The sequence below is a fragment of the Pelobates fuscus genome, chromosome 4, assembly GCF_036172605.1.
Source record: "Pelobates fuscus isolate aPelFus1 chromosome 4, aPelFus1.pri, whole genome shotgun sequence".
NCBI classification, from domain to species: domain Eukaryota; kingdom Metazoa; phylum Chordata; class Amphibia; order Anura; family Pelobatidae; genus Pelobates; species Pelobates fuscus.
In genome coordinates, this window is record NC_086320.1 from 287,665,359 (window position 1) to 287,692,093 (window position 26,735).

Consider the following 26,735-nt stretch of genomic DNA (forward strand, 5'->3'; position numbering starts at 1 on the left):
GGTGAGGGCCAGGGGGAGGACATTAGGTCCCCCACCCAATTTGTATTTAGGGCCCCCACCAACCGCTCAGGGGTGGGGGCCAGGGAGGAGGACATTAGGTTTCCCCCCTTATTCTTGTTTAGGGCCCCCACCCACCGCTCATGGGTGGGGGTCAGAGGGGAGGACATTAGGTCCCCCCCCACAATTTTTATTTAGGGCCCCCACTCACCGCTCAGGGGTGGGAGCCGGGGGGGTCAATAGGTCCCCCCTTTAGTTTAAAAGCCCTTACTCGCACCTTGTGGGTGGGGGCTCAAGATGGGGACCTTTTTGTCTTGTTTTTTTTTGAACAGTGAGCAGCCACAGGCTGCTCACTGTTTAATAGACATGCCCCTACTCGCGATATAGCGAGTAGGGGCATAATTTACTAATACTAAGTAATCTTTACTTAGTATTAGTAAATTTGGCTGAAAGACCAATTCAGGTCTTTCAGCCTTTTAGTAGATAGCTCCCTAATACCGTGGGAATTAGGGAGTTATCTACTTATTAATTCCTGTCATTACATGACAGGCTAAGTGACTTACATTTTATGTGAATGTGTGTTACTTGATTGTTGTAAGTGTTGCAAACGCTTACAGCTGAATCCTGGCTATGTTTGTATACTTTTTATTTAAAATTGTATACGATGTAACATTCTTCTTCTTTCACTGGGTAAGTATATTAGTGCTTAGGCAATACTGTGCTTTGGAACTTCGGCAATTTGACACTTCGGAAATTCGGCAATTTCGGCACTTCGGGACTTCGGCAATTCGGCACTTTGGACATTTGGAAGCACCCAAATGTCCGAATTACCCGAAATTCTGCCGAATTTTAATTCGAACCGAAACGAATTTCACATGTCTACTGCATATAAGGCCAGTTGTGGCTGCCAATAAATGAGTTCCTGACTACCCTCAACATAGAGTCTCATCTCATGTGTGCGTGGGGGACAGCTGTATCTGCTCTGGTGATTGCTATATCACTACACTCCTATGGGTTATAATCACTTGCTCTTGTAAGAGCAGCCTGCTATGCTCTCTGGAGTAGGAGAGGTCTGCCCACTGGAAGCTGGATCCTGGTCTTGGGTCCAGGGCGGTTGGAGGACGGCAAGACCCCAGCCAAGCTGTAACGCTGGAAGTGTGGACTACGGTGCTGATGGTGTCTGGTGGAGTGCTTGGAAGTACTTGGTGGTACTAGGAAGCAGTGATTGGCGGAGGCGTTACAGGGCGTGTCTGTCAGTGTGTCAAATCAGAGAGTGTTTCTGCAGTAAGTGTTTGTATCTGTCAGTATGTGTGTGTCAGTTTCCTCTGTGTGTAAATGCGTGCTTGTCAGTATCTTCTGTGTGTAAATGTGTATGTTAGTGTCATGTGTATGTAAATGTGTGTGTGTCAGTGTCCTCTGTGTGTAACTATTATGTATGTATTATATTTTCATTTTGTGACTTTTATACTTCAGATTAAATGTTCATACACTCCTCTTTATAGACTTGTTCTCCTATATAGGATTAACTGAAATATCAGTATCTAAACATTTCATTTTGAATTTAAATCAAAAGAAATTATTTTCTCGAGGCAGGGGACCCTTTGTTTAGTGTTAAACTGCCCAAAAATGTTGTAACATTGAATGGAGACAGCACCAGAAAAATTAAGGCACTATAACCACTTTAATAAGATGAAATGTTTATAGTGCTCACAGTGTCCATTTAAACTGCAGAAAGAGAACTTGATGAACATGAGTATTTTTGTAACCTTGATTACTATGTTACTATGTAGTAGGCGTGTCCATACATAAATTCACAGGTTATTTATCTCCATTGGTACATTTCCAATCTCATTTTTTTTACACTCAGGTTCATAGAGACTGAGATGGAAGGAATTTAAAAACTGAATAATTCATCACTGTTTTGACAATACTTAAATAATTACAATTAATGTCAAAGAAAGGTTACAAAGACCTGGTCCCACATTGTGCAGAAGTAACTTTTTCATACTCATGTGGTGGATCTGTCCTAAATAACCTTGATCTTGTAACAAATATTTTCAATATTTTTCATATTTTTTTTTTAGCAACTTACTTGGTCTGAGCATACTATAGATCCTTTTACATGTCTTTTGAACTTATATTGGTCAGATTTGAACTACTTGGTCTGATTTCTTCTCCACCACACCCAGTGTCCCCATTTTGTTTGTTTCATACTAGCACAACACCACTTGTGCTTCCCAAAACCACGAGCATGCCTCTACCCAGATAACCTTAATTTGCTCTTTATAATTATTTTTCATCGTTTAGCCTTACCACTTCTATATTGTTGGATTGATGTCAATGTGCTTCTTTTTTCAACCAAATTTTAAATTCTGTAAAAACTTTTATTGCAAAAATATATCCAAACCACAACAGTAAAAAATATAATGTACAAGGTACATGCAGAAATGATGCCAGAGTTTGGCAAATACAAACATTTTAAAATATACACATTTTACATAAAATGGCACCTACTGTCAAGCCCCTACGACCTGGGATTCCGGGGTCACCTTTCTCTCCAAGATCTCCTGGTTCACCCTACATTTAGAGGGAGAAGTGAAAGGGATAGGCTAATGATATACATTTACTTTGTTTATGTACAGGTAATAATGTCTCAAAACAATAAACAGGACTGATAACATGTCACAACAAAATTAATTTGACTATTCCGAGTCCAGTTGAAGTTATATGTGAGCTAATTAACAACTACAGTAGTTATACAGTAGAACATGTCCTTGTTTTCATCAAAATGGTAATTTAATTTGGGATGTGATAGTACAAGAACTGAACCAGCTAGACTATACACATACACACTCTAGGCACCAAAACAACTGAATCTAAATTAAGTTGTTATGGTGCCAGGAGGCACTCTTATCTCAAGGGGTTAAACCGTTCTCTCATCTCTACTCTGGTGGCAGCCGGCTTCTGAATTTTCGCTTACAGGAATCACGAAGTGCCACCCTGCAGGGGCTCTGCTGATAGGCTGATGCTCTCAGCCAATCAGTGACTCTCCATTGCAAAACTGGCTTGGAAATAAACATAACTTTTCCAAGATATTTTATTGAATGGAGAGTCACTGATTGGCAGAGGGCAGTCAATTGATGCCCTCAGCCAATTAGCGGCATCCCTGCTCGGCAATACTCCGCGCTTCCTGTAAGTGAAAATTCTGAAGACGGATGCTTCCAGGGTACAGCTGAGAGTGGTGCAGAAGGCAACTTAGGGGTTAAAGTGTTTGAGGTTAGAGTGGCTCCAGAGGCCTTTTGGCACCATAACAACTTCATTTAAATTGAGTTGTTTTGGTGTCTGAAATGTCCCTTTATGTGAGTCATATATATGTCAAAAGAGTCAAACTGGAAATTAAAAAAAAAATCTACAATTCAGCTACTATAGAATGTGAGCTACAAAAAAACTAAAATTTGCTAATTCTTGGTCAATTCATTGTTTTGTAATTACCCCTTTTTTGTTTTATTTTGCGCAATTTTAAAAACAATACACAAAAATATATACACATAAAAATTTGGTGCACTCACAGGATTTTTTATGGAAGACTGGAATATGTTATGAGTTAACAAAAATAGGGTTATCCTGATATATATATATAGAGAGAGAGAGAGAGAGAGAGAGAGAGAGAGAGAGAGAGAGAGAGAGAGAGAGAGAGAGAGAGAGAGAATAAATTGTCTACAGAAACCCTACCCTGCTTGGCTACTTACTAGCAAATGAAAACAAGTTCCAAATTCCAAAAGGTGCTGTAACTGTTTACCCAAATCCAAACATTGGTGCACAAATTGCTTTGCACCTAAAATGTGGCAATAGCACTATTGCAAAAGTATCTGTTTTCCTAATTAGTTGCCATTTGAATAATACACATCTCAAAGCAATAAATAATTTTAAAGTTTAATATAATTAGCCTTAAACAAAAAAGTATTTAGTTACATTTATCACATTCAGTCATTTTCATACATGATTTACCTTTTGACCTTTTGGTCCTGGGTTTCCAGCTGAACCGGGACCACCCACAGCTCCAGCACCACCCTGTAATATCAAAGATTTTTCAGGATTTTTTTTTTTAAATCGCAAGAATTGCATCTGATGGTACAGTTACCAATTATTGTGAATCTCCGATGTTTAACTGTAAAAATATTTGTATACATTTATTTTGGTTTGTCATCTATTTATGCTTTGCTGCATAAAAAATGATGTCCTTGACCAACATTAGCTTTGATATGCATCTCATTTCCTCATTACTACAGTTTACCATATTTTAAATTACAATTAATTAAATCAAGTAATGTAATTAAAGTTCAATGATGAAGCTAGGTTAAGAATATTTTTCTCACTTACAGAGATGCTGCAATCAGGTGTGGGTCGCGGCTCAGAACCACAAATCAGGTTCAGGGAGTGACAAATATAATCCTCTGGTTTTATTTTAACCCTTTTATATGAGTAATATAGTTAAAATAAGCTGGAGGGGCATGGTTGGATATCCCTGGATGTGGGCATAGTGTGAATATAATATTATGGAAAAGTATTTAAAACAATGTAATAACCCCTTCAGCAACATTGGATGGGGGGTGGGAGGGAGAGGGGCACTGTAGGGTCCTGCAGTGCCAAGAAAACGAATATGTTTTCCTGTCACTGGAAAGTCCCTTTAACCCCTTAAGGACCTGCATGTGTGTCTGTATGTCTGCCAGTGTGTGTGTATCTGTATGACTGTCGGTGTGTGTGCCTGTCAGAGTGTATCTGTATGTATGTCAGTATGTGTATCTATATGTCTGTCAGTGTATGTGATTCTGTATGCCTGTCAGTGTGAGTGTATCTATATGTCTAAATCCCCATGTACATTTAAACAAAATAGAGGCTCTTTAGTTTTATTCCAATGGCCATTTGAATATACAAGCTCACCTGCAACGTCAAGGCAAGCCTCAAAAGGTGAGTTCCTACACTAGCCATTAGATATGCTGATATCAGCCAAGAATCTCCCCTATAAAGGGTTAAGTGTGAAAGGGTTTATAAAATACCCCTTCCTGTCTCACTGGAGATTCTTGGCTGATATCAGCATATCTAATGGCTAGTGTAGGAACTCACCTATTGAGGCTTGCCTTGACGTGGCAGGTGAGCTTATATATTCAAATGGCCATTGGAATAAAACTAAAGAGCCTCCATTTTGTTTAAATGTACATGGGGTTTTAGGCCAGAGCGCAGGTAATGCTCTCTTTGTTTTTACTATGTATTTTAAGCTGTTGGATACTAAGCTACTGCTGCTGTAAGCGCGGTGCTTTATCTTTGTGTTTATCTATATGTCTGCCAGTGTGTATGTCTGTGAGTGCATCTGTATGTCTGTCAGTGTGTGTGTATCTGTATGTCTGTCAATGTGTGTATGTATCTGTATTTTTATATGTAATTTTACATATTTACTTTTAGTGAGGCACTAAAAATATATCTGCGGCCCTAAGAAGGTTAGCCTATTTTAAATTTGGCCCGTTTCTACTGCCAAGTTGTGCAGGTCTGCTCTAAATCTTAGTAAACTAAACCTTGTTCATAATTAGTCATTGGAATCTTTATTAAAGAAAACATTGCATTCAACTTTCATAAAACAGATATTCATTCATGTAGTGACGTACCTGAGGCCCAGGTAAACCTTGCTGTCCTTGCAACCCTGGAGGTCCTGGCTCTCCCCGTGAACCCTAAAAATTGAAAGTTGTTGAATGGTAATCTGATCAATAGGTTCAACATCAGCAACACAAATAAATATCTGGGGACAAGTAATTTCAAACAATTCAATTAAACTCACAATATTACGTGTTGAAAATTAAGTAAATGTGTTTGTTTAGAATAAAAAAATAATACAATTCTCTGTAATGCCATCCAGTCATACAAAACTATATAACCCCTTTAAAATGTGGGTAAGTAGGCACACACACATACTGAACAGTGGAACCCAACTGAAGATGTTGCACTACATAGAACTTCACTGCTACATTAAATTGCTACACTAAATTCAAACACCAACACTACAACACAAACACACATAAACTCACAAGTAAAGAGCTTCAAATTCAGCTCTTAGTATAGGTAGGAAGCAGTATAACCAGTATATACCGATTCATGCCTGTACTAAGAGCTGAATTTGAAGCTCTTTTCTTGTGAGTTTATTTTACTTCATTTTAGTAAATATTTTAAGATCCGATTACTGGATTGTACTATTGGCTCTTTTTGTCTCCACATTTATAAATTCCATGTGAGATGCGCACCCTCTGAGTAGTACAAAGCCGTGAATAATCATCCACTCCATATCCCGTGAGGAGGGTTGTATTATCAAATACTAACATCTGAGAGCTAATTGATAGCTCCACTTTTGTGAGTGTATTTTCAATCAATCATCTTTCATTTTCTCCTTTGACGCATACCATATTATACTATCTTGTATTTCTTATTTTTAATTTCATATTATGGAACTGATTTGAGTTGGAGAAAATATTGGATTACTAGGCAAATTTACTTACCTTACGAAAACCCGCTGCTACTCAACCTCAATAGACTTTGGGGCTCTTGGTATTTGTATTTGATGTGATATTAATTTTGCAACTTATCAAGTACTACCTTCACTGTATTTGGTGCAACCTGTTTCTATTTTTCTTGTTACTGACATACGTTCATGCCTGGGTGCCAAGACCCTTTTTAATTTGGGGTGGTTTCACCCACTTAGGCATCACCAGTGACACAAGCCACTGTTGGGAGATTTGTAAAAAATAAATAAATAATACTATTAAATACATAAAATACCAATTGATTGGTTTAAATGACAAATAGTATATATATATAGTATATATAATAGTATATATTATATATAGTATATATAATAGTATATATATATATATATATATATATATATATATATATATATAGTAAAAATACAAAAAAACTCTGAATACAACCTGTGGGCCTTGAATGCCACCTTCGCCTCTGTTGCCTTGTTCTCCAGGATTTCCTCGTTCACCCTTATAATTACAAAAGTAAACAAAATATTATTTTGCTGTTGTTTTAGAAACATATAAGACAATAAACCAATACACAGTTCTAGAAGCACAATATATATATATATATATATATATATATATATATAGGGTCAAGTGTTCCCAATCTGCAGCTCAGGAAAACATGAAACATGCAGGGGTTACTCACAAAAAAAAAAAGTGAACAGAAAAAAATATCATAGATATTATCTTTCTTGGTTGACATCAGTATTACTGTTACTCTAAAGAAGTAAGCAACATGATAAAAACAAGTGTAGGTGATCAAATGTGGGAGTGACATTATAATGTATTTATTTTTTTAAGTGCAGCAATGAGAGACTATTTTACTGAATGCTGAACTGCGCATTGTAAATATTGCAGAATAGTTTAAGTATGCATTTACTGCAGGACATCCAATGTGAGTAATAGGGTAATAAAAGCCTTACATTTGTGTACTTTTTTTTTTACAAGCCTTTAAGAGACCATAGAACTTTGTACATCTCTCCCTATTCTTCTCAATTGTCCATCTCTCCCTATTGTCTATATTTGCCAATATAGCCAATTAACATGCAAGAAACTATGCAGATAAGGGAGAGTGGATCAGATGTGATTGGTTATTCACTAAAATGAGAAACAATCCAGTGTGTTGACCTTGAATTTGAAATTCCTTTTGAATTCCCACGTTAGTGAATAGCCCTGTAACTGTAATATCAACATAAGTACCCCAGCAACGACCAGTTCTTATTATCTCTGTCTCTTTGTCTCCAGTCTGCCATCATTATGTTCTACACAGTAACTTGACCAGGGATATCATCACAGTTTCCACTTCAGTCCTGCACTCAGATCAGAGTGAAATGCCGCAATGGACTGCCTAGAATGTGTCTTTACTGAAAACTAAATATGATAAATAGCCCTTGTAAATCAACACAACATCCTTGTTGGACTGTTCTATATATCCTTCAAGTTCAGCAGCTTCCAAATTTCCCTTCTCTAGTGTTTTGGGGGAAAAAAATCATTTCATGATTTCAAAACACAAATTTTCCTTTAAACAAGGAAAAGGAGGCGATAAATGTAGTCGCATCTGTGTCCTTTGCTTAATGTTTACAACAATTTTCTGCTTATCTGACCAGTTCCTTCATTAAAGGTGCATCTACTAGGTGCCATGTGAGCATATTTATAGTCTAAGAGCTGTATCCACTAAACTAAGCATTATGTAAAAGAAATTGCAAATAGTAGTCTAAAACAGCCTAATTGGAAAATATCATTCAACATATTTTTCCAATTAGATTATTTTGGTTAGAATTGTCTGATTCCCTTGACAATCTTTCCATATTCTCATTTTCCTGAATAATACTAACCTTCTTTAATATTTTGCTGCATCATACTATTAAAATTGCTTGCGTCTGCTTTTACATCAGAGATGTTAAAATTTATGTGGTTTATTGAAGCAAATGAATGGTTGCCGTAGGTTGTGGGAAGTCATTTGGCTAAGGATGAGCACTCTCGTCCCTTACCCCCAGCTTTACTTATTGCAATGGTGTGCTTGTTGTGCAAATGCTTTACTCATGTCCCACTGCACACTGAGTGTGAATATAGGATATATGCTGTGTACACATTCTGTGCCCAGAGCACAGAATGGGTAAAACAGCACCTAGGCAACCATAAGGCCACCTACTTGGTAGATTAACCCTAACCTTAATGTCTACAGTGTAGGAATTGGGTCATCTTAATATGTATTCTATGATGAACATTATATCTATGCCTTGGTAACTGTAGTCATAATAAAGTAGTCTAGTGTTTTGTTTTGTTTTTTTCTTTTTCTGTATTAATTGAAGGATTTTATTTTCTCTTACTATTAAGTATCTGTTTAAAAACCCATCAACAGAAATTAAAACTGATGTTCCACAAATATGACTCCACATCTTTCCTGGCTGAGCCTCGCCTTTACAGATCCTTTGATGCGACTTACGTATGTCAAAAAATATTACTCTTGTTGGCCATAAAACAAATAATCAGCGTATTCCATAACTCAACTGTTGTGGCGAAACTGCACAAATCCTAGGCAGTAATTTGCATGCTGCCTTTTGCCAAGGAAATTTAAATGTTATACGTGACTTTATATGAACATGGCTAATGTCACACTTGAACTGTGTCAACAGTGTGTATAGTAGTAAAATATTAAATATAATACATTTAAAATAACATTATATAAGTTTACATTTTACGAATGTACAATCCTCTCATATTTTAAAGTATCAAGCATGTATTTACTGTATATTACATTTTAAAAACAACAACTGACCTTTAGTCCAGGAGGTCCTCTTCGGCCTTGTGGACCCTATATAGAGAATAATTGAAAATGCAGTCAGGAAAATGTAACCTCTATCACACAAGTAAGTTGGTTATAGAAACCTACTTTTTCAATAATCTGAACTATATTGTTCTGGAGAATATCATATTAATAGTTGCTCTGGGTTGTCCAAAACCCACCATTCTTTCCATTTTTTTTTTGTTTAGGGAAACTGGCATGGACAGCCAATACAGACCAACATTGCTCTAATCCATAAATTTACAGTCCCACATTAGTCCAAAAGGAAGCAATGAAGAGCTTGTGGAAATTTGACTTAAAAGGATACATAAAAATAAAAAAAACGAACTACATGTATAAAAAAAACAATTGCTAGAAAATATAGTTAGATTTTAATTCATTGGTTACTGCTGGATGATTGACAACCATATATATTGACAGAAATGATAAGCTAACAGCTTTATTCAGATAATGTATTGAGAAAGCATAACTCAATTTACCTCAAGACCATTATCTCCAGGCTCCCCTTCAGCACCATCTTGTCCTGGCTCACCCTTAAAAAAACAATGCACATGATAAAACACACAATAAACTTACTTAAGAACCTGAGTGTCCTCTCACACCCTCCTACTTTTAGGTTGTAAAAGATGTATCAGTATTAGTAATTCACACTACTCACCTCAGCCATGTAACCCAGATCTATACATTGTACTTAATCCTGCACTCAGCAATATAAAATGTAGGTAAACCTACGCAAAGGATTGTTTTATTGTGATTGTCATTTGTGTATTTATGTTCACAAACACATACAAAAAGTACTACCAAGTAATTGTGAAAAAATACAACCTTATAACTCATAGAAGACTTGTTTCCATTGCTTTTTAAAAAAAAACAAACCCAGCTGTGAAGCATTGTTAATACCAGCATTTGGGTGCTATTGATGTCTGCCTCCATTGATATAGCATTTACTGTTTTGCAAATAAAAATACAAAATGAATTCTTCCAAGTCAATGCAGTAGCAACTCCACCAGGACACTACAAAATGTTTACTCAGCGCATGCACATGTGACTTGCAATTGTCTGAGCAAGTTGTCTTGAGTGTTTCCTACACCTGACTTAATACATACCGCAGGTAGTTGCTGAAAATGACATACACCATGCTCATAGATAGGCTTTAGGTATTAAAATGCCAGCTGTTGTGATTACTATATGCGTAACTGCAGCAGCTGGCAAGTTAGGTTGAGCAGCAATTATTCAGATAACAGTAGACTCTGACCCAATATGGCCGCTCAGCCAAGTAAACAAGTAAAATGTTTAAACAAATCTATATATATATAAAATTTCTTTTTAAACCATTACGTTTCATGAAATGTAATAAACATTTAATAAGAGCAGTAAAACTTCTGGCAGTTATTCTTCAAATATTGAATCAATTTATTTTTACTATAGGATATATTCAAGGTTTGTGGTCAATAATTGTCTCTTTGAGGTTTGGAAATCACTAACGATAAGAGGCATTTGCAATTTGCATTGTTAAATGATTGAATACGCATGGAAATAAGCCCAGTGTCCGCAGGGTGTAAGCTTTAGGTTTTATGTCTCTGTCTAGATTTTAAGGGTTCTATTACTTTTATACATTGAACGGTTTTAAAGGAACACTGAAGTGATTATGGTGCTTGGCATGCTTTTTATTCAACTATGGCTGATTACATGACAATTATGAGAAAAGTGCTTTTATATTTTTCAACAGTTTTGAAAATAACATATAAATGTAAAATATTACCTGTTGTCCTGGATTTCCCTTAAATCCCTTTTGCCCTTCAATGTTGTTGTTAATTCCAGAATCACCCTGAAAAAGACATTTGTATTCCTCAGTTGTGAGGTTTTGTACCCAAAATGTTTATTATGGGTTTATAATAGACAGAGAGGGAGACATACAAACATTTTACATACACAATACAGGAAAAGAAATGTCCAATTTTGTAGTCAAACATTAACAAATCAAATGTAAACACTGCCATCAGAGAACAGCATTGACATGAAGGGGTGTTCGTGGTCTGCAACAATTTCAGTGTAGGTTGTCCATGTCAAAGTAACATCCACAAGGTTTACCAGCAAAACATTGACCTGAGAATAGCATTGCCCTGTCGACCTGGCTTGTTCCCATAATGCATACTTCCCTACATACATTTAAAAAACTGGAGGTTTCTTAGTATGACTCCAATAGCATTTAACCCCTTAGTGAGCAAACCGTTTTTCAATTTTCTTACCGCTGAGGACCAGGGCTCTTTTTACATTTCTGCAGTGTTTTTGTTTAGCTGTAATTTTACTCTTACTCATTTACTGTACCCACACATATTATATACCCTTTCTTTCGCCATCAAATGATCTTTCTAAAGATACCATCATTTTCTTCATATCATATAATTTACTATAAAAAGAATTATAAAATATGATGAAATTGTTTTTAAAAACACACTTTTTCTAACTTTGACCCCCAAAATCTTTTACGCATCTACAACCACCAAACAACACTCATGCTAAATAGTTTCTAAATTTTGTCCTGAGTTTAGAAATACCCAATGTTAACATGTTCTTAGCTTTTTTGGAAAGTTATAGGGCAATAAGTACAAGTAGACCTTTGCTATTTACAAACCATTTTTTTTTCTCAAAATTAACGCAAGTTACATTGTAACACTGATATCTGTCAGAAATCCCTGAATAACCCTTCACATGTGTATATTTTTGAAAAGAAGACAACCTACGGTAACTTGGGGTATTTTGACTCTTCAAGTGTAACCATTTTACCACCAATCTATGCCAAATTAAAAAAAAAATTATAATTGGAGATTTTTTTTGGAAACTTCCCTGAACATAGACGAACGCACCAGAGCAGGGAATCCCCTTGACGGCTCGCACTTACGTCTGGTCGTAAGTGCCAGCCGTCGTAAAACAGGTAGGTTGCTAATTGAGAACCTCCTATATATGTATAATATATTTATTTATTTTTACTTTTTAGCAGCCTGGGGGACTGTCTGACAGCTCAGACAGTCCCCCTGCTGGCAGCTTCTAGAGTCCGATTGCGGCAATGTGATCATGGTGATCACATGGTCCTGGAGGGCCGTTGTGGCTGGAGCTGCTGCAGGGGGACTGCTGGTACCCTCCAACCGTGATAGCCGCGGATCGCCCGTCCAGGTAAGTCCAGGGCTCCTATTTGCCGCGGATGTACTAGGTACATCCGCGGTCCTTAACGACCGTTTTTTTTCGGATGTACCTAGTACATCCATGGTTGTTAAGGGGTTATACATAGATATATATATATATATATATAATTTCATTCTAAGTGTATTTTGTTTTTTTTGTTTTTTAAGTTCTTTATTTTTGTTGTGCATGCAATAACAGTAAGCCTATTCAGCCACAATAGTCATCACAGGCAAAATGATAACAGGTCTAATAAGCTTGATATGGCATTTGAATAGACAGCATAACTTTTTGGTTATGATAGTATGAGGGTAAGACAGTGGAGAGACATAACATATTATAAGAAACAATCTATGCCGATTATGTATTTAACGATTATAAATGGACAGGCTTAAATAGCCCCACTCCTATAGCGCATTCCTGGCAATCAAAATTTTAACGTCAGTATATAAACAGGCTGTAGCATTTTTTAAGTGTCGTCAGGCCCCTCTCTCAAGATGATACTACACTATTATGAACCATGAGTTAATGAGGTAAGAGGCACAGTGATATATCAGTACATATGTACATTTCTAGCGGTCTGAAGTAGAAAGAGGAGCATTTAAACATTAGATTGTAAAACTAAACATACTAAAAGTACAATAGTTGCTTACATCCTAGCTAATCTTAGCATGTGTACTCATTTTATGCATTCGCTGGACTCCGATTTTTACTCCCCCCCCCCCCCGCCCATGCTCCCCTGGGCAATCCGACCAGAAACAGAATAGAAAGAAAAAAGAAATAGACGATATTTTCCAGCATACATTTGGGAGAGTTCAATAGGGGAATAGAGAGCTGTGTGACAGTTGGTACTATGCCTGGCTTTGAGCCTTAGTCCCTTTGGGGTCAGCCGATGTCTTGTTGGGGCTGAGTATGTGCCCCCTGCGGTAGTCGGTGCAGCTGGTGCGTTCTCCCCGGTGCAAGGAAGCTGATATCCTCTGGGCTATGCAGGGTTGCTGTGGGCGCTGAGTGTAGCTCCAACCAAGCTGTGTGTCAGGTAAGGGCGCCCCTCCGCTTCACTTGCCTTGTCTGGGGAGGTCTGGTGCTTGGTGTCGGCGGGTTCCTCCGCTTCACTGCCTCGCAAGGGGGAAGCAAGTACTTGACCCTCCGCCACCGTAAGCTTCTGTTTTCTTAGGCCTTGTGTCATGCCTCTGCCCCTGCCTGTTCGGGGTGGCGTCACCCTTGTGATGCGTTTGTCGTTGCGGTTGCGCTGCTGTTTGTCCCCGACGGGTCTCCTGTGGGGTGCCCAGTGGTGTAGTGTGGAGTGGCTCTTCAGACTCAGAGTCTCATGTGAGCTTCCAGGGACTCCCAGAAACTAGCGAAGATGCTGTTCAGCCACATCTCTGTTTCCCGCCATCTTAGAGACCGCAGGGTCGGTTGGTTCTGGGCTCCACAAAGCCGATACTGGCCCATTGCTTTGCCAGGGAGTCGGTTGGGGGTAGACTGGGATAACCCCCACTGGTCCAGAGGGGGGGGGGGGACGAGGGCTCGCAATCAGATTCCCGGCGTGGCATTGCTGCTGTGGTGCGGCCGTCTCCCCTGCGCCCGCCACGCTTGTAGGCCGCATTGTGAGTTGTGCTCGGTTCGTGGCTTGAGCGGTGTCGTTCTCTTCACCTCGGTGTCCACGCTAAGTGGATCCTGATGAAAGTCAGTAGTGACTGAAACGTTGATCTTGGATATTTTTTAATTTTTCCATTAAACTTTGGACTTTTAAATCACGTGAGTGCAACCATCCCTCTGAATTTTCTATATATATATATATATATATATATATATATTAATATCAAAATACAGTATGAATAAAATTACATATATATCTATATATATTTTTGTAAAAATTATTTTTACAGTTTTGTATTTATTTTTAATTAATTATTATTTATTTTTTATAATTATATATATATATATATACATATATATATATACACAATATATATAGTTATTATATATTTATTATATACACGTGTGTAATTTTACTTTAAGTGTATTTTTATATTAATATATGTATATATTATTAACAAATACACTTAGTATGACGTTACATATAAGATATATATATGCATATTATATATAGATACACACACACAGTTTGTAAGCTTAGCACTCCTGCTTCATTTCTTGATCCCCAGGTGCTCGACTGCACAGCAAATAACCAAGGTTTAGAAGATAGTTAGCACTCAAGGTCTTTGGAAAAATAAAGGTTCTTTATTGTAGATTCCCAATAGTCAACGAACGTTTTAGTTCATGCAGGAACTTTCAGACCTTGAGTGCAATCTCTTTGTTATTTAATTTTTTTTACTTTTTATTTTCTTTTACTTTTTTACCAGCAGGGGGCAGGCAGTTCTGGCAGCACTGTGGACACGTATTGCGGCAATGTGACCGCTCTTTTAAAGCAGTCACATGGCCCCTGGGGATCCTAAATTGGAGAGGCCAGACATTCCCCCTCAGAAGAAGACCTATCGCTGTCGGGGGAACAGCAGCGATCGGTAAGTACATGGAAGGGAGAGGGAGGGAGGGTAGGGGTTCTTGCCTACACTGCCGGGCGCCACGTGCGGCAACCCGGAAGTAATCACTCCGGGGGGAGTATGAGGTACAATTTTTTGTCGGACGTACCTCATACGTCCGCGGTCCTTAATGGGTTAAAGTGTAAGTGAGTCCAACACTAAAGTAGGTGAGTCCAACACTAACAATTCACCTTTCTGCTTTCAGGTAATAGGCAATCTTTTATGAGAAAGAGAGGGATATTTTTTCTAAACAATGGCCATTGGAGTGATACTAAAAAAACCTATGGTTATTAAATGTGCGTAGAGATTTGGGATAGTGAGCAAGTAGCTTTTTCTCCTTTGGTTTTTATTGTAAATATTCCACCTGATGTGTGCTATAGTCATTGCTGCCACCCAGGATTAGAGGGAGTCACAGCGCACAGCATACTTTTGTTAATTTGTAACCTTCTTACATTGCTCCATAGTCCAGTTCTAATGCTCATGTCCCCATTGAAGGTGCTTTTGGTGGAGATCAGGGGTCAACATGGGCACTCTGACCGGCATGCGGCTATGCAACTTCATACAAGGCAAGCTGCAATGCACTATGTGTTTTGGCATTTTTCTACCATCACTAGCTTTAAGTTTTTCAGCAATTAGAGCTACAGTAACTCTTCTGTGTGATAGAACCAGACAGGCTAGCCTTCGCTCCCCACTTGCATCAATGAGTCTTGGTTGCTCTTGACGCTGATGCCAGATCACCAGTTGTCCTTCCTTGCACCACTTTTAGTAGATACTAACCAGTTCATACACAACTTGCCTGATTATCTGACGCAGTCATCTCGTCATCACTATTTGGCCCTTGTCAAAGTCACTCAAATCTTTCCACTTGTGCATTTTGCCAGCTGCCAACACATGACATTTTAGAACTGACTGTTCACTTGCTGCCTAATATGACTCTTTGACAGTTGCCATTGTAACGCTATAATCAATGTATTTCTTTTCACCTTTCAGTGGTTTTAGTTTTTCTTTGATCAGTGTAAATTCAAAAGGCAGGCAATTACTCACTGCACCTGTCTTGTAAAGACTTTTCATTAAGCTGCATTATGAAGTTTGTGATTGGACAGTCACAGAAAGTCTGGGCTGGGTAAGAAGGCAGAGGCTTGCAAAGGCAGCAGACAAGAGAACTGCAGCTTTTGCAAGCTGGTTTTAGATATACACCCAGTGAAAAAGCATAATAAAATGCATTGCATGTTTTCACTTGGGTTTATTTACTAAAAAGTGATCCTTTTTTTATTTGGAAAGTGAACTATCATTTTAATGACCGGTGTTTTTTTATGTTGAATTTAGTTTTGTTTTAATTACACAATACTGATCGGATAGGTGCAAGAAAAAGAATATGTGGGAATTTGTATGAGATGCATTATTAAACTTATTTATTTTATTATGGATTGCATAGTTTGCACATAAATATAAAACAAAACAGTCATTTTGTCAGTGGAATGGTGTTTAATGATACCTAAAACTTTAATTAATTGAAATTAAACACTTCTAAATCTGTGTTTATTCATATATAATTGCAGAGAAAAATATCTTGTGGTGTAGAGTATAAAAATCTATATAATATAAACAACAAGCATGCTGAATTAGTACATATATTATAGCTAAAACTAAAATATTCAGAACAATGTCAAATACCCTGTTGTGAATATTTACTAGGAATCCTCTGATTTTCTTTTGAGAGAGATACAGAAATACCAACATCATAAAACCTTTTGACTGTATGTAACTTTTTACAGCACATCCTTAGGTTTTAGAGGGACTAAATGGTTAAGCTTGAAGGTACGATTTCATTAAATTACCCCAAATATTGCAAGAAATGACAGATAGTAACTCCCTGGAGTAAAGTGTGTAATTAATCAATCACTTATAAATGTATAGAAAGTGAATAGCAGCTCAAACACTCCCAGGTGGGGATACCTCTTTACCCATACTAAAAGTAAAACCAATAAAATTCATGAAATTGGCCAAACTTACTTCAAGCAAACAATATATATGTGCACATAAAAAACTTAACTTTTAATAGTTATTATTAAAATGATTTGTTGTATCAGAAAGAACATTCGTTAAAAATACATGGAATAATTAAGCGATAGTACACATCTAAAGTTATATAGTCAAAAGAGACACATCTATATAAAATAAAGTGAAAAGATACACATGTAAGAAAATAAATAAACTGAAGTATCAAAATAATAAAGATAATGATTATAGCAAAACATGCATCCTGTTGTTATGTTGATCAAAGGGATCTCGGAAAGAAAGATGGATGGCCAGGCTTTCTGAGATACAATTTTTTTGGAGGAAATTGTTGCAACAAAAAAAAATCTATTGTTTTGTGATATCCCTGAAATGGGCTATAATCTAAGTATATTAACTAGCTCTAGGTTAAGATCGAGATTGGAAACACACAGATATGAATCAATATTGTGAGATTCATCTGGTGTAATATTAAAGATGTTAATAATCTGTCACAGGATATATGTTTAGTCAGATATAAAAGCAAGTTAACCTGGGAATAAGCCGTGTGATTCAAATAGATAAATATCTAAGCTGTGCCTTCGAGGGCACCTATGTTGTCAGTGATAACTAACTACTATACTCTATACAGCTCCGACTAACGTTAACAGAATTATGACTCTTTGCAATTGTTCCCAGGTTTCACAAAAGTGTTGTAAGGTAAAAGGTAGTAAATCAGATTGAAGAATCTCGAATTACTAAGACAAATGTCGAGTGTGCAAGGGATCCTGGAACACACACACACACAGTGGAGCCCAGGAGCACATTTTCCCAGTCAGACGGCTCTTCAAGGGGCCACTTTATCACTTGTATCACAAATTTTATTGTAAGAAATTAGTTTAACCCTGCTTTATCCATTTTATGTTGGGCTGATATGGATTATAACTTTTTTATTTCCTAAAACTGAATATATGTGGATGCTATTTATTTAGCTATAAGAATACATTCTTTACAGCAACTACGTAAATATACCAGCAGTCATTAGATTTGTACTTACAGGGTCTCCCCTTAGACCTCGCTCCCCCCTTTCACCAGGCTCACCACGAGGGCCTTTCCTACCCTATGAAAACAAAAAATAAAAACAAAATTTAATAACGTGGAAAGTACTTGTAAAACCACATATAAAAAAGGAAACTGTAAAAAATATTTGTAAAACCACATATAAAACAAGTCTATTCTATCCATTAAAAAATTACAAATACAAACTACTCGACATGTTCATTATGACATATTTTAGGAACAATCATTCTATTTTTGCCAAGACAGCATTACAGCTTGGGATTTCCAATGTGCCCGAGACACATACACAGAGATGACATAACATATAATTGTATTCATTAGTTGTACCTGTGGTCCAAGCTCTCCAACTTCCCCTGGTAATCCAGGTGCTCCACGTTCTCCCTAGAAAAAAAAAGAATGTGGTCAAATAGTTAATAAAGTGATTGTTCTTCATAGAGTGTATATATTTGCACATATTGACTGTTGGTACTTTCAGAAACATCATTGTAAACATCAAAATATAAAATGATTATCTTTTATATAGTGGTTTGCTCTCCTTGGAGCTGCTAAAAGCTCTGAACTAAAATTTACATTGTGCACATGAGACCTACAAAAAATGCCACAATACAAGAAATAGCCAAGCATTGTACTGCAGAATGTTGATCATGTTTCCCATGATGTTAAGCCTGCCTATCTGCTGTCTGAGAATCATGGATACTATAGTTATCAGATATCTGCAGAGTCAAAGTTGACCACCACTTGTATTTAATGTAATGTTGTTAAAATTTGAGTAACGTTCTAAAAGGGACATGTGCCAAAAGGTTTTTTTCAGATACATTTCAGCTCACCCAACCACAACTAAGAAAGTTCAATAGAATAAAAGCTGTAAATGTGCCATTACCTGCTCTCCTGTTACACCTTCAATTCCATTCTCACCATCATCTCCCTGTAAGAATTAAATCAGTATTCAATGTTACACTGGCCACAAATACTTTCATATGGACATTGATCATGACAGCTGCGAAGGAAGATTGACAGTATAGTTACATGGTAAGCATCATAAAGTATTATTAGTCACTGCAAGTAAACCTCTAAAGTGCATATGTTTCTCTCTGCGATTGATTTTATATAGAGCAATAAACCAAGAAAGGTTAAATGCTCAAACTTACTACAGCAGCTACAATTTGCAAAGTTTGAAGTCTGTAAGTTTGATAACTTTGATGCAGTCAAGTCTTCCTTTCTGGATGCCAATTTAAATGGTCTTTTCATTCGAAGATGAAGTTACGAAAGTTCATGCAACTGCTATTCTAAAATAATATCATCTAAAGGCATTCCTCCCTAGCATCCTGCTTCAGGACTGACAATGTGTATTACAGAACTGCAATAATAGTGACAGTGATGTTTAAATTACACTAAATGTGTTAAGAATATAATTTGTGCAAGTAAATAAATTACTTCATCACATAAATGGCTAAATAGATAGAATTACTTAAAAATTCATGGAATGTCCATGCCCATTAGCCTCATCTCTAGGGAAACTCCAGTTAACATCAATACCTAGCTTTAGGCATTTGCACACATACTTATCAATAGTTATTACAATGCCCATAGATTAGAATTTTTTTTTTTTGCTACAAGAACTTGTGGAGCACTGTCCTACCCCTATGCCCCTATGGACCAACCTCCACTGGTTGGGAGGTATGTAGCTGTGAGAATGGTGGATAAGCTGAATGTCATTCTTTTGATCCTTCTTCCCTTTCTTGTCTATTCTAAACATATAATATATTTTTCTACAGTCTACTAGTTTGACTGGAAGGGACCTTTCAGACACATTCCCTGATAGATATATTATACCAATAGAACTTGTGTTATAGTTTGAAATATGCACTTATAGTTACAGTTGTGTCTTTTCTTCTATATTCAGGAACTACCGTAGTAGTAATACATTCCCTAATATACTGAAATCATCAGCCACAGTCCTACTGCATTCTCTGAACTTAACATCAACACTTTCTTGAGTCATGTCAGCTGCTACATTTGCAGATATTTGTGTACGTCTCATTTTAGCATCACAACACTATATGAACAATAAAATGTTCTCCATGTAAAAATATAAAACCTCACAAAGTGGATTAAAATGGATCGTGAGCAACATTTATAGCTAGGAAACAAACCTTGTCACCTCGATAGCCTCTTGCACCCTGAAACAGAAATAAAGCGTTATATTTATCACTCCACATGCACAATATGCATTATTACATACATCAGAATAGCATGAGTCAATGTTAATCAGCATGTTTCACCTTAAAGGATCACTATAGGGTCAGGAACACAAACATGTATTCCTGACCTTATAGTGTTAAAACTACCATCTAGCCCCCCTGGGCCCCTGATGCCTCCATAAATATAGCAGAATCTTACTGTATTCAAGCCTGAAGCTGTAACTCTGCATGTTGTTTGCCTCAGAAAAACAAGCAGTCTGCTGACATCATCAGAAGTGGTGGCCTGATCCAATCACAATGCTTCCCCATAGGATTGGCTGAGACTGACAGAGAGGCAGATCAGGGGCAGAGCCAGCATGATTCAAACACAGCCATGGCCAATCAGTATCTCCTCATAGAGATGAATTGAATCAATGAATCTCTATGAGGAAAGTTCAGTGTCTGCATGCAGAGAGAGGAGATACTGAATGTTTGGATGCATTTTAGGCAGCCATGACCCAGGAAGGATCTCTAACAGCCATCTGAGGAGTGGCCAGTAAAGTTATCTCTAGGCTGTAATGTAAACATTGCATTTTCACTGAAAAGACAGTGTTTACAGCAAAAAGCCTGAAGGTAATGATTTTACTCACCAGAACAAATTCAATAAGCTGTAGTTGTTCTGGTGACTATAGTGTCCCTTTAAAACCAAAACCATGGCTGCTGCTGCAGTTTGGATAAACTTTATGTGGTTATTCTTATTATTATATTGTCGTTTATGTTTAGGATTATAGTCAGTTTATATAGACCAGGAATATCCAATCTGTCACTAGAGAAAGGTCACTCCAAATGTTGCATTATAGCTGCAAGAGCATTATAGGAAATGTAGTTCTCAACATCTGGAATGCCACAGGTTGTCTACCTCTACGAGTCTAGATCAAAAGAAAGCTCGACCCTGTAATAACAGCGAGGTGGGGATATATCATTACACATCCAGGCTTCTCTATGTTATGATCCTTCCTCTCTACCCATAAAATGTGTGCTGCTGATGCTCTCTGAAATCTCAATGGCATTCCTGTCCCACTGCCTAGCTCGTAATGGGCTGTGCAGTAAAGGCCTGTTCCACTGACAGTCAGTATGTATTGATCTTTAAAGTGAATCTGTCACTCTCCAGTAATTCATAAGGATAAGATCTTTATAAGATACTGATTAAGACTGTGCAATCCAAAGATATCATAAGGCAAAGCAAGGACTACTTTGTCTTATGGTAAAGCATATACTAACTTTTGTCCAATCCCAGCAGCTGTCACAAATGACGGCTGGGGGACCCAGGCTTTGTCTATGGAGGGTCCTGTGGTTTTACTTTTGCACATGCACAAGAGTACAGGATTGACGTGGCTCCTGGCAGCTACAGGATCTGAAGAAATCTGCAGCATGAAGATGGCCGTGGCCATGAAGGACAACTGGAGGTAAGTAAAACTCACCTCCCCTGCACCCTAATGGCCTAAAGACCCACACTAGATCTGTCAATTTTGGGTCACTTTGCATAAAATCCGATTTAAACTGGGGATTGCTATAAATAGTTGAAGGTGTATTATTACTCCCCCAAAACTGTGAGCTACGTGTGTCATAAAAAATAAATCTAAGCTAAGATAAATCTAAGCTAGCCATAAGTAACAGATTATTAGTACCTACCTTTTGCCCCCTGAGACCAGGGCAACCATTATCTCCCCGTGTCCCATTAAGTCCACGTGGCCCTCTCTCTCCCTAAAAAATGAAATATATTGAAACATGATTCATAAAATAAATAAAAAAACAAGGGTGGGAAGTTAAATGAAAGTTAAACCAGAAAGCTTATTATTTCTTTGGTAAAAAAAATAATGAAAAAGAAACAAAAAGAGACAAGTATTGCAGTAACATATATAATATATGGTGTGGTGTTTTAAATAAAAACATAATCTAAATAAAGACACGTGACCCAATAAATAGAATTTGCTTAAAATCAGTATTGTATTTATTAATAGTAACAACATATATACTCTTAAATCATAAATAACTTGCGTAACAAATAGCATAGTGAACATAGTAAACATAGAACATTAAATAAAACCATGAAATAGCTCAAAGCCAGTAAGCCAGAATTAGCTTGACTGCTTTTCCAACTAACACTTCTTCCTTGAATCTATCCTCTCCGTAAGAATAAAGGGAATAATCTCACCCCTAATACAACACTACAACAAACAATAAAAAGGCACAAATTCTTCTTCTTCTTTTTTTTTTAATTACTGAACAATTTTAAACATTAACACATTTAAATAAGGAGTGGCTGTGATGATGGGGGCAATGATTAATAGCTCAGCTTATTTATAATCTGAGGCACTTTCACAACTAGCAAGAATTAGAGGCTACACTTTTAGACTCAATTTGAGTGCCATTTTACTGGGTTATGCTGCACATACCTAATTACCTAAAGCTATCAGAACATTAAAAAGCTAGCTGCCCTAATCTGCTTTGTAACTAAACTTAACCCTAGCACTACCAAACTGCCGCAGCACTGCAAAAAAATTATATGGGCTAACAGATTAAACAATAATTACCTTAAGGATTAAAGCAATAACTAATAGGTTTGATTGTATTCCTTTTTTTATTAAACAATGTCAATATGGAAAATGAATATCACACTTTGGAAAGCCTATTTAATTACAACCATGTTTATTTAGACACTTTACAAGCCTCTTTTCCATTGAAGATGTAAAACAATAAAAAAAAATGGCAAAATAGTATCAGTTTCAATGATATGGCATAGTAAATACACCCAAAATATATGTGTCCTGGGAGCATCAATGCTTGTCTGATTAATAACATGAATGTAATTTTTAGATTATGTTACCCAGCAACACAAAATATATTGCTGATTTCTTGACAGATACGATAAAGTGAGATCATGAGAACACATGAATGATTACAGCTCAGAAATATCTCATATTCAAAAGAAAAATCTCACTTGGAAGTTGAAAAGTAAAACATTGGCAGTCTTTACTCTCTTCAACAAGAACATATTTATAACTTTTTTTTTTTAATCTTTCAAATAGTTATACGCTGTCCAAAGGCAGTAAAAGAACATCTCTGGGAGCATCATTGGTTGTATATAAATAAATATCATTTTGCAAGTATTATATTACCCTGCAATACATCCCTTTGCTGTGTTTCCTACTTGACTTCTGCATTACTGGGAGCCTGTCTATGGGCAATACATGGGCCATGGGTATACATTTCCATAAAGAAATGTCTGACCTAATTCAACGTGCTTCCTGCACTTTCTAATTACATTCAAAAGTCTGAATCTATATCACCTACTAGAGTGAAATTTAGTAACTGGATGATTTCAATAAAAAAAAAAAAATATATATATATATATATATATAAAAAAAAAAAATATATATATATATATATATATATATATATATATATATATATATATATATATATATATATATATTTCTTTTAAATAATTCATAAAACAAATAAGAATTACTTACGGTACCACCCTCTTCACCAGGATGGCCTGGTGAGCCTTTTGCACCAGTATTTCCCTAAAACAAAGAAGGAACTTGTTAATAAGTTAATTGTGTGCCATTTCATCACTAACTGTAAAATGATGTGGGAGGAGAGAGAGAAGATCTAGTTCTTTACCATGCAATACATAAAATATTGTGGTATAATGTGTAAAAGAAAAAAAGAAAAAAATATATAAATCAAGTGACTTAATGGTGCTAAAATATTTAAAATACTTAATACAATGTATACAATAGCAGTAACCTTATAAGTGCTATACCTTAGATCCTTACGGTCCTTTAAAAATCAACAATATGTGCAATATATGAGAAATCTTTAAAATGGCAGCGATCTATGCAATTGACAAATATATCTTTAGACCAATCTACAATAAAAGTTATCACAAATATTGTGGCCAAGTAGGTAGAAGCTGTGGTGTACACCTTTTTACATTTTGTGCCTGTTCTAGTGGTGACCATGACAGATGATTTAGAGTGAATAATACAAAAATCTGGTACAGTGGCACAGACACTCCAAGCCATTAAGGCTCAGCCTCCTGCACTCCTACTAATGTGGGAGTGCTCACTGTGATCTGCACCCATCTGAGGTGCAGTCCACATGCTTCTTCGCTATAATGGGCCCGGGTGACAAGTTCTCAAAGCTTTGACTACATTACATTGTTCTTTTAATATTGTTCAGTTTTGCAGATTTTTTTGTAATTCCTGTCTTTTATTTATATTATACATTGACTAGCTTGGAATTTCTTACTGACTCACTATTTTTACCTATTGTAAGTTGTTTAGTAGACATATATATTTTCTTTTTAAACTATGCACATACCTTTGGTCCTGGAGATCCAGGAGAGCCACGCAGGCCTTCATATCCTAAGCATTTACAAAGCACATTACAGCACTTCCTTTCTGCAACAGTGTCCTAAAGCAAATGTTATTATTATTATTATTATTATTGTATTTTATAATGACATATGTTAGTTGAAAATAAAACACTAAATAAATATATGTTGCTACAAACACATTCTGTTGATGGAAGGAAAGTGGAAGCTGAACATGATGTCCACAGTGCCAAGAAAAGCCATGCAGAATCCATTATTCAAAGACCAATTAAGAGAGTAGTGCGACACTGGTAAAACGTCTAAAGCACGCTGCATGACATGGAAACTATAGTTTTGAAGAGATGTCCAACCAACTTGAACAGAATTGCTGCTGAGAAATGGATTTAATGTTTTTGTCCCGCAATCACCCTTTTCCCTGTGTAAATCCACATATCTGGTAAGATAGGTGATTTTAAGTAGCCTTTTTTTTGTTTGCAGTATTTTCTTAATCTGTATTTTGTATATAGTTTGGTCTTTATAGCAACACCACTGGTGAGAAATGCATGTACTCCAATACCTCCAATACCCATTTTACCAACTTAAACAATCAGAAGCAAGAAAAATAAATCCAATCCAACATTATGAATAATAATGTACACACCAAACACAACAGGCTAAACGCCGTCATTGTAGTAATTGTTGATCCTACCAAAAAAAATGTGTCCGAAGGTTTAGAATTTATGAAAACAACCTTTTATGAATAGTTTGTTTTCTTTAAAAAATCCTTTATAAAATATAAAGTTACCTATGGTAGATTCATAGTTTTAGCATGTTAAAATAAAATATTATACAGATCAAAATAGCATTTACCATTTGCAAAAACAGTTTATGGGATTGAACATACATAACAACCACTGTTTGTCATCTATGCATATAAAAACTAAAAAGGTTAAACAATTACCATGAGATGGCATGCAGACGCTCTTGTCACCATAACCACAACATCTGATTGTAGTGGTTATGGTTTTAGGAATGTACCTTTTACACTGTAGCTATGATTGTAACACTGTGACGGTTACACTGTACTGTTTTCTAGTAACCATTTTCTATGAGCACTATTGGGTATCTAATTGTGTTTTACCCCCTAAACATATTTTCATAATAGAATACTATTTTCCGCTTCCTTTTATTTGAGCTCTATTTCTTTTCCTACTTTGTTATTTTAATTTTGTTGGTTTTAGTTTTGTCTTCCTTTGCCTCTAGTCAGTCTGTGTGCTTTCTTTTTGTTGACTTGTTTTCAGTCTCCTTTTTCAGTGCTGGTTAACTGTATTTAATTCTCTGCATATTGGATTAGCATCTAACATCTGCTGTGTAGGTTGCCATTAGCACATTATAACAAATGTTACATAAACTTAATTTCTAGAAATTATATGAATGGAGCAGCAGACAATCAAATTACTTCTGGTGTGTACTACATCTGACAAATATTTAATTCCTTGGTTTTTAAGAATGCATCAAATTTTTTCCAGGCCTACCATGCACTGTTTGTCTGTAAAAGAAAAGGCTGTACTTCTAACAACCGATCCACTGAAAAAAAACACGAGTGCCTACATTTATGTCTTGTTTTTTACTTGTTTACACTAAATTTCAAAAGAATGCTCACAGCTGACCTATAAATCCCATAAACCCATAGTGTGCAGAAGTTTATAGGATATGTACAATACTCCCACAGGCAGCCACTAGAGCACCAGTATTGATGTTTTGGCTGCTTAAATGTTTTTTGAGAACCCACCGAAGATGCTGCAAGGCATGGGTATTTGTAAAAAAAAAAAAAAAAAAAAAAGCCAGTATCTCTATGTTTTATTTGTATTTTTGTTGTGTATAGTCCAATGCATTTAAAGGGTGCAAGGTGTAAATTTTACTCTCTATTTTAAAATAATTCTTAAACATATACATTCACCATGAAGCCCGTTGGAATGTTGTTTCTTGTGTCTT

The 26,735-nt window shown here is 36.4% G+C and overlaps 1 protein-coding gene across 2 annotated transcripts in view; it reads right to left on the reverse strand.

Annotated features, from left to right (window-relative positions):
* LOC134608926 (collagen alpha-6(VI) chain-like) overlaps window positions 1-26,735 on the reverse strand; it is a 188,828-nt gene that overhangs the window by 55,779 nt on the left and 106,314 nt on the right. For both annotated transcript variants that reach the window (XM_063452178.1, XM_063452177.1), the window contains 14 exons: window positions 24,749-24,841; window positions 23,893-23,946; window positions 22,049-22,120; window positions 20,330-20,356; window positions 19,057-19,101; window positions 18,504-18,557; window positions 18,154-18,216; window positions 11,141-11,206; window positions 9,858-9,911; window positions 9,352-9,387; window positions 6,972-7,034; window positions 5,658-5,720; window positions 4,006-4,068; window positions 2,512-2,574 (listed from right to left, as the gene is read on the reverse strand). In XM_063452178.1, coding sequence (XP_063308248.1) covers window positions 2,512-2,574; window positions 4,006-4,068; window positions 5,658-5,720; window positions 6,972-7,034; window positions 9,352-9,387; window positions 9,858-9,911; window positions 11,141-11,206; window positions 18,154-18,216; window positions 18,504-18,557; window positions 19,057-19,101; window positions 20,330-20,356; window positions 22,049-22,120; window positions 23,893-23,946; window positions 24,749-24,841 — 816 coding nt within the window. The remainder of the gene's footprint in view (window positions 1-2,511; window positions 2,575-4,005; window positions 4,069-5,657; window positions 5,721-6,971; window positions 7,035-9,351; window positions 9,388-9,857; window positions 9,912-11,140; window positions 11,207-18,153; window positions 18,217-18,503; window positions 18,558-19,056; window positions 19,102-20,329; window positions 20,357-22,048; window positions 22,121-23,892; window positions 23,947-24,748; window positions 24,842-26,735) is intronic.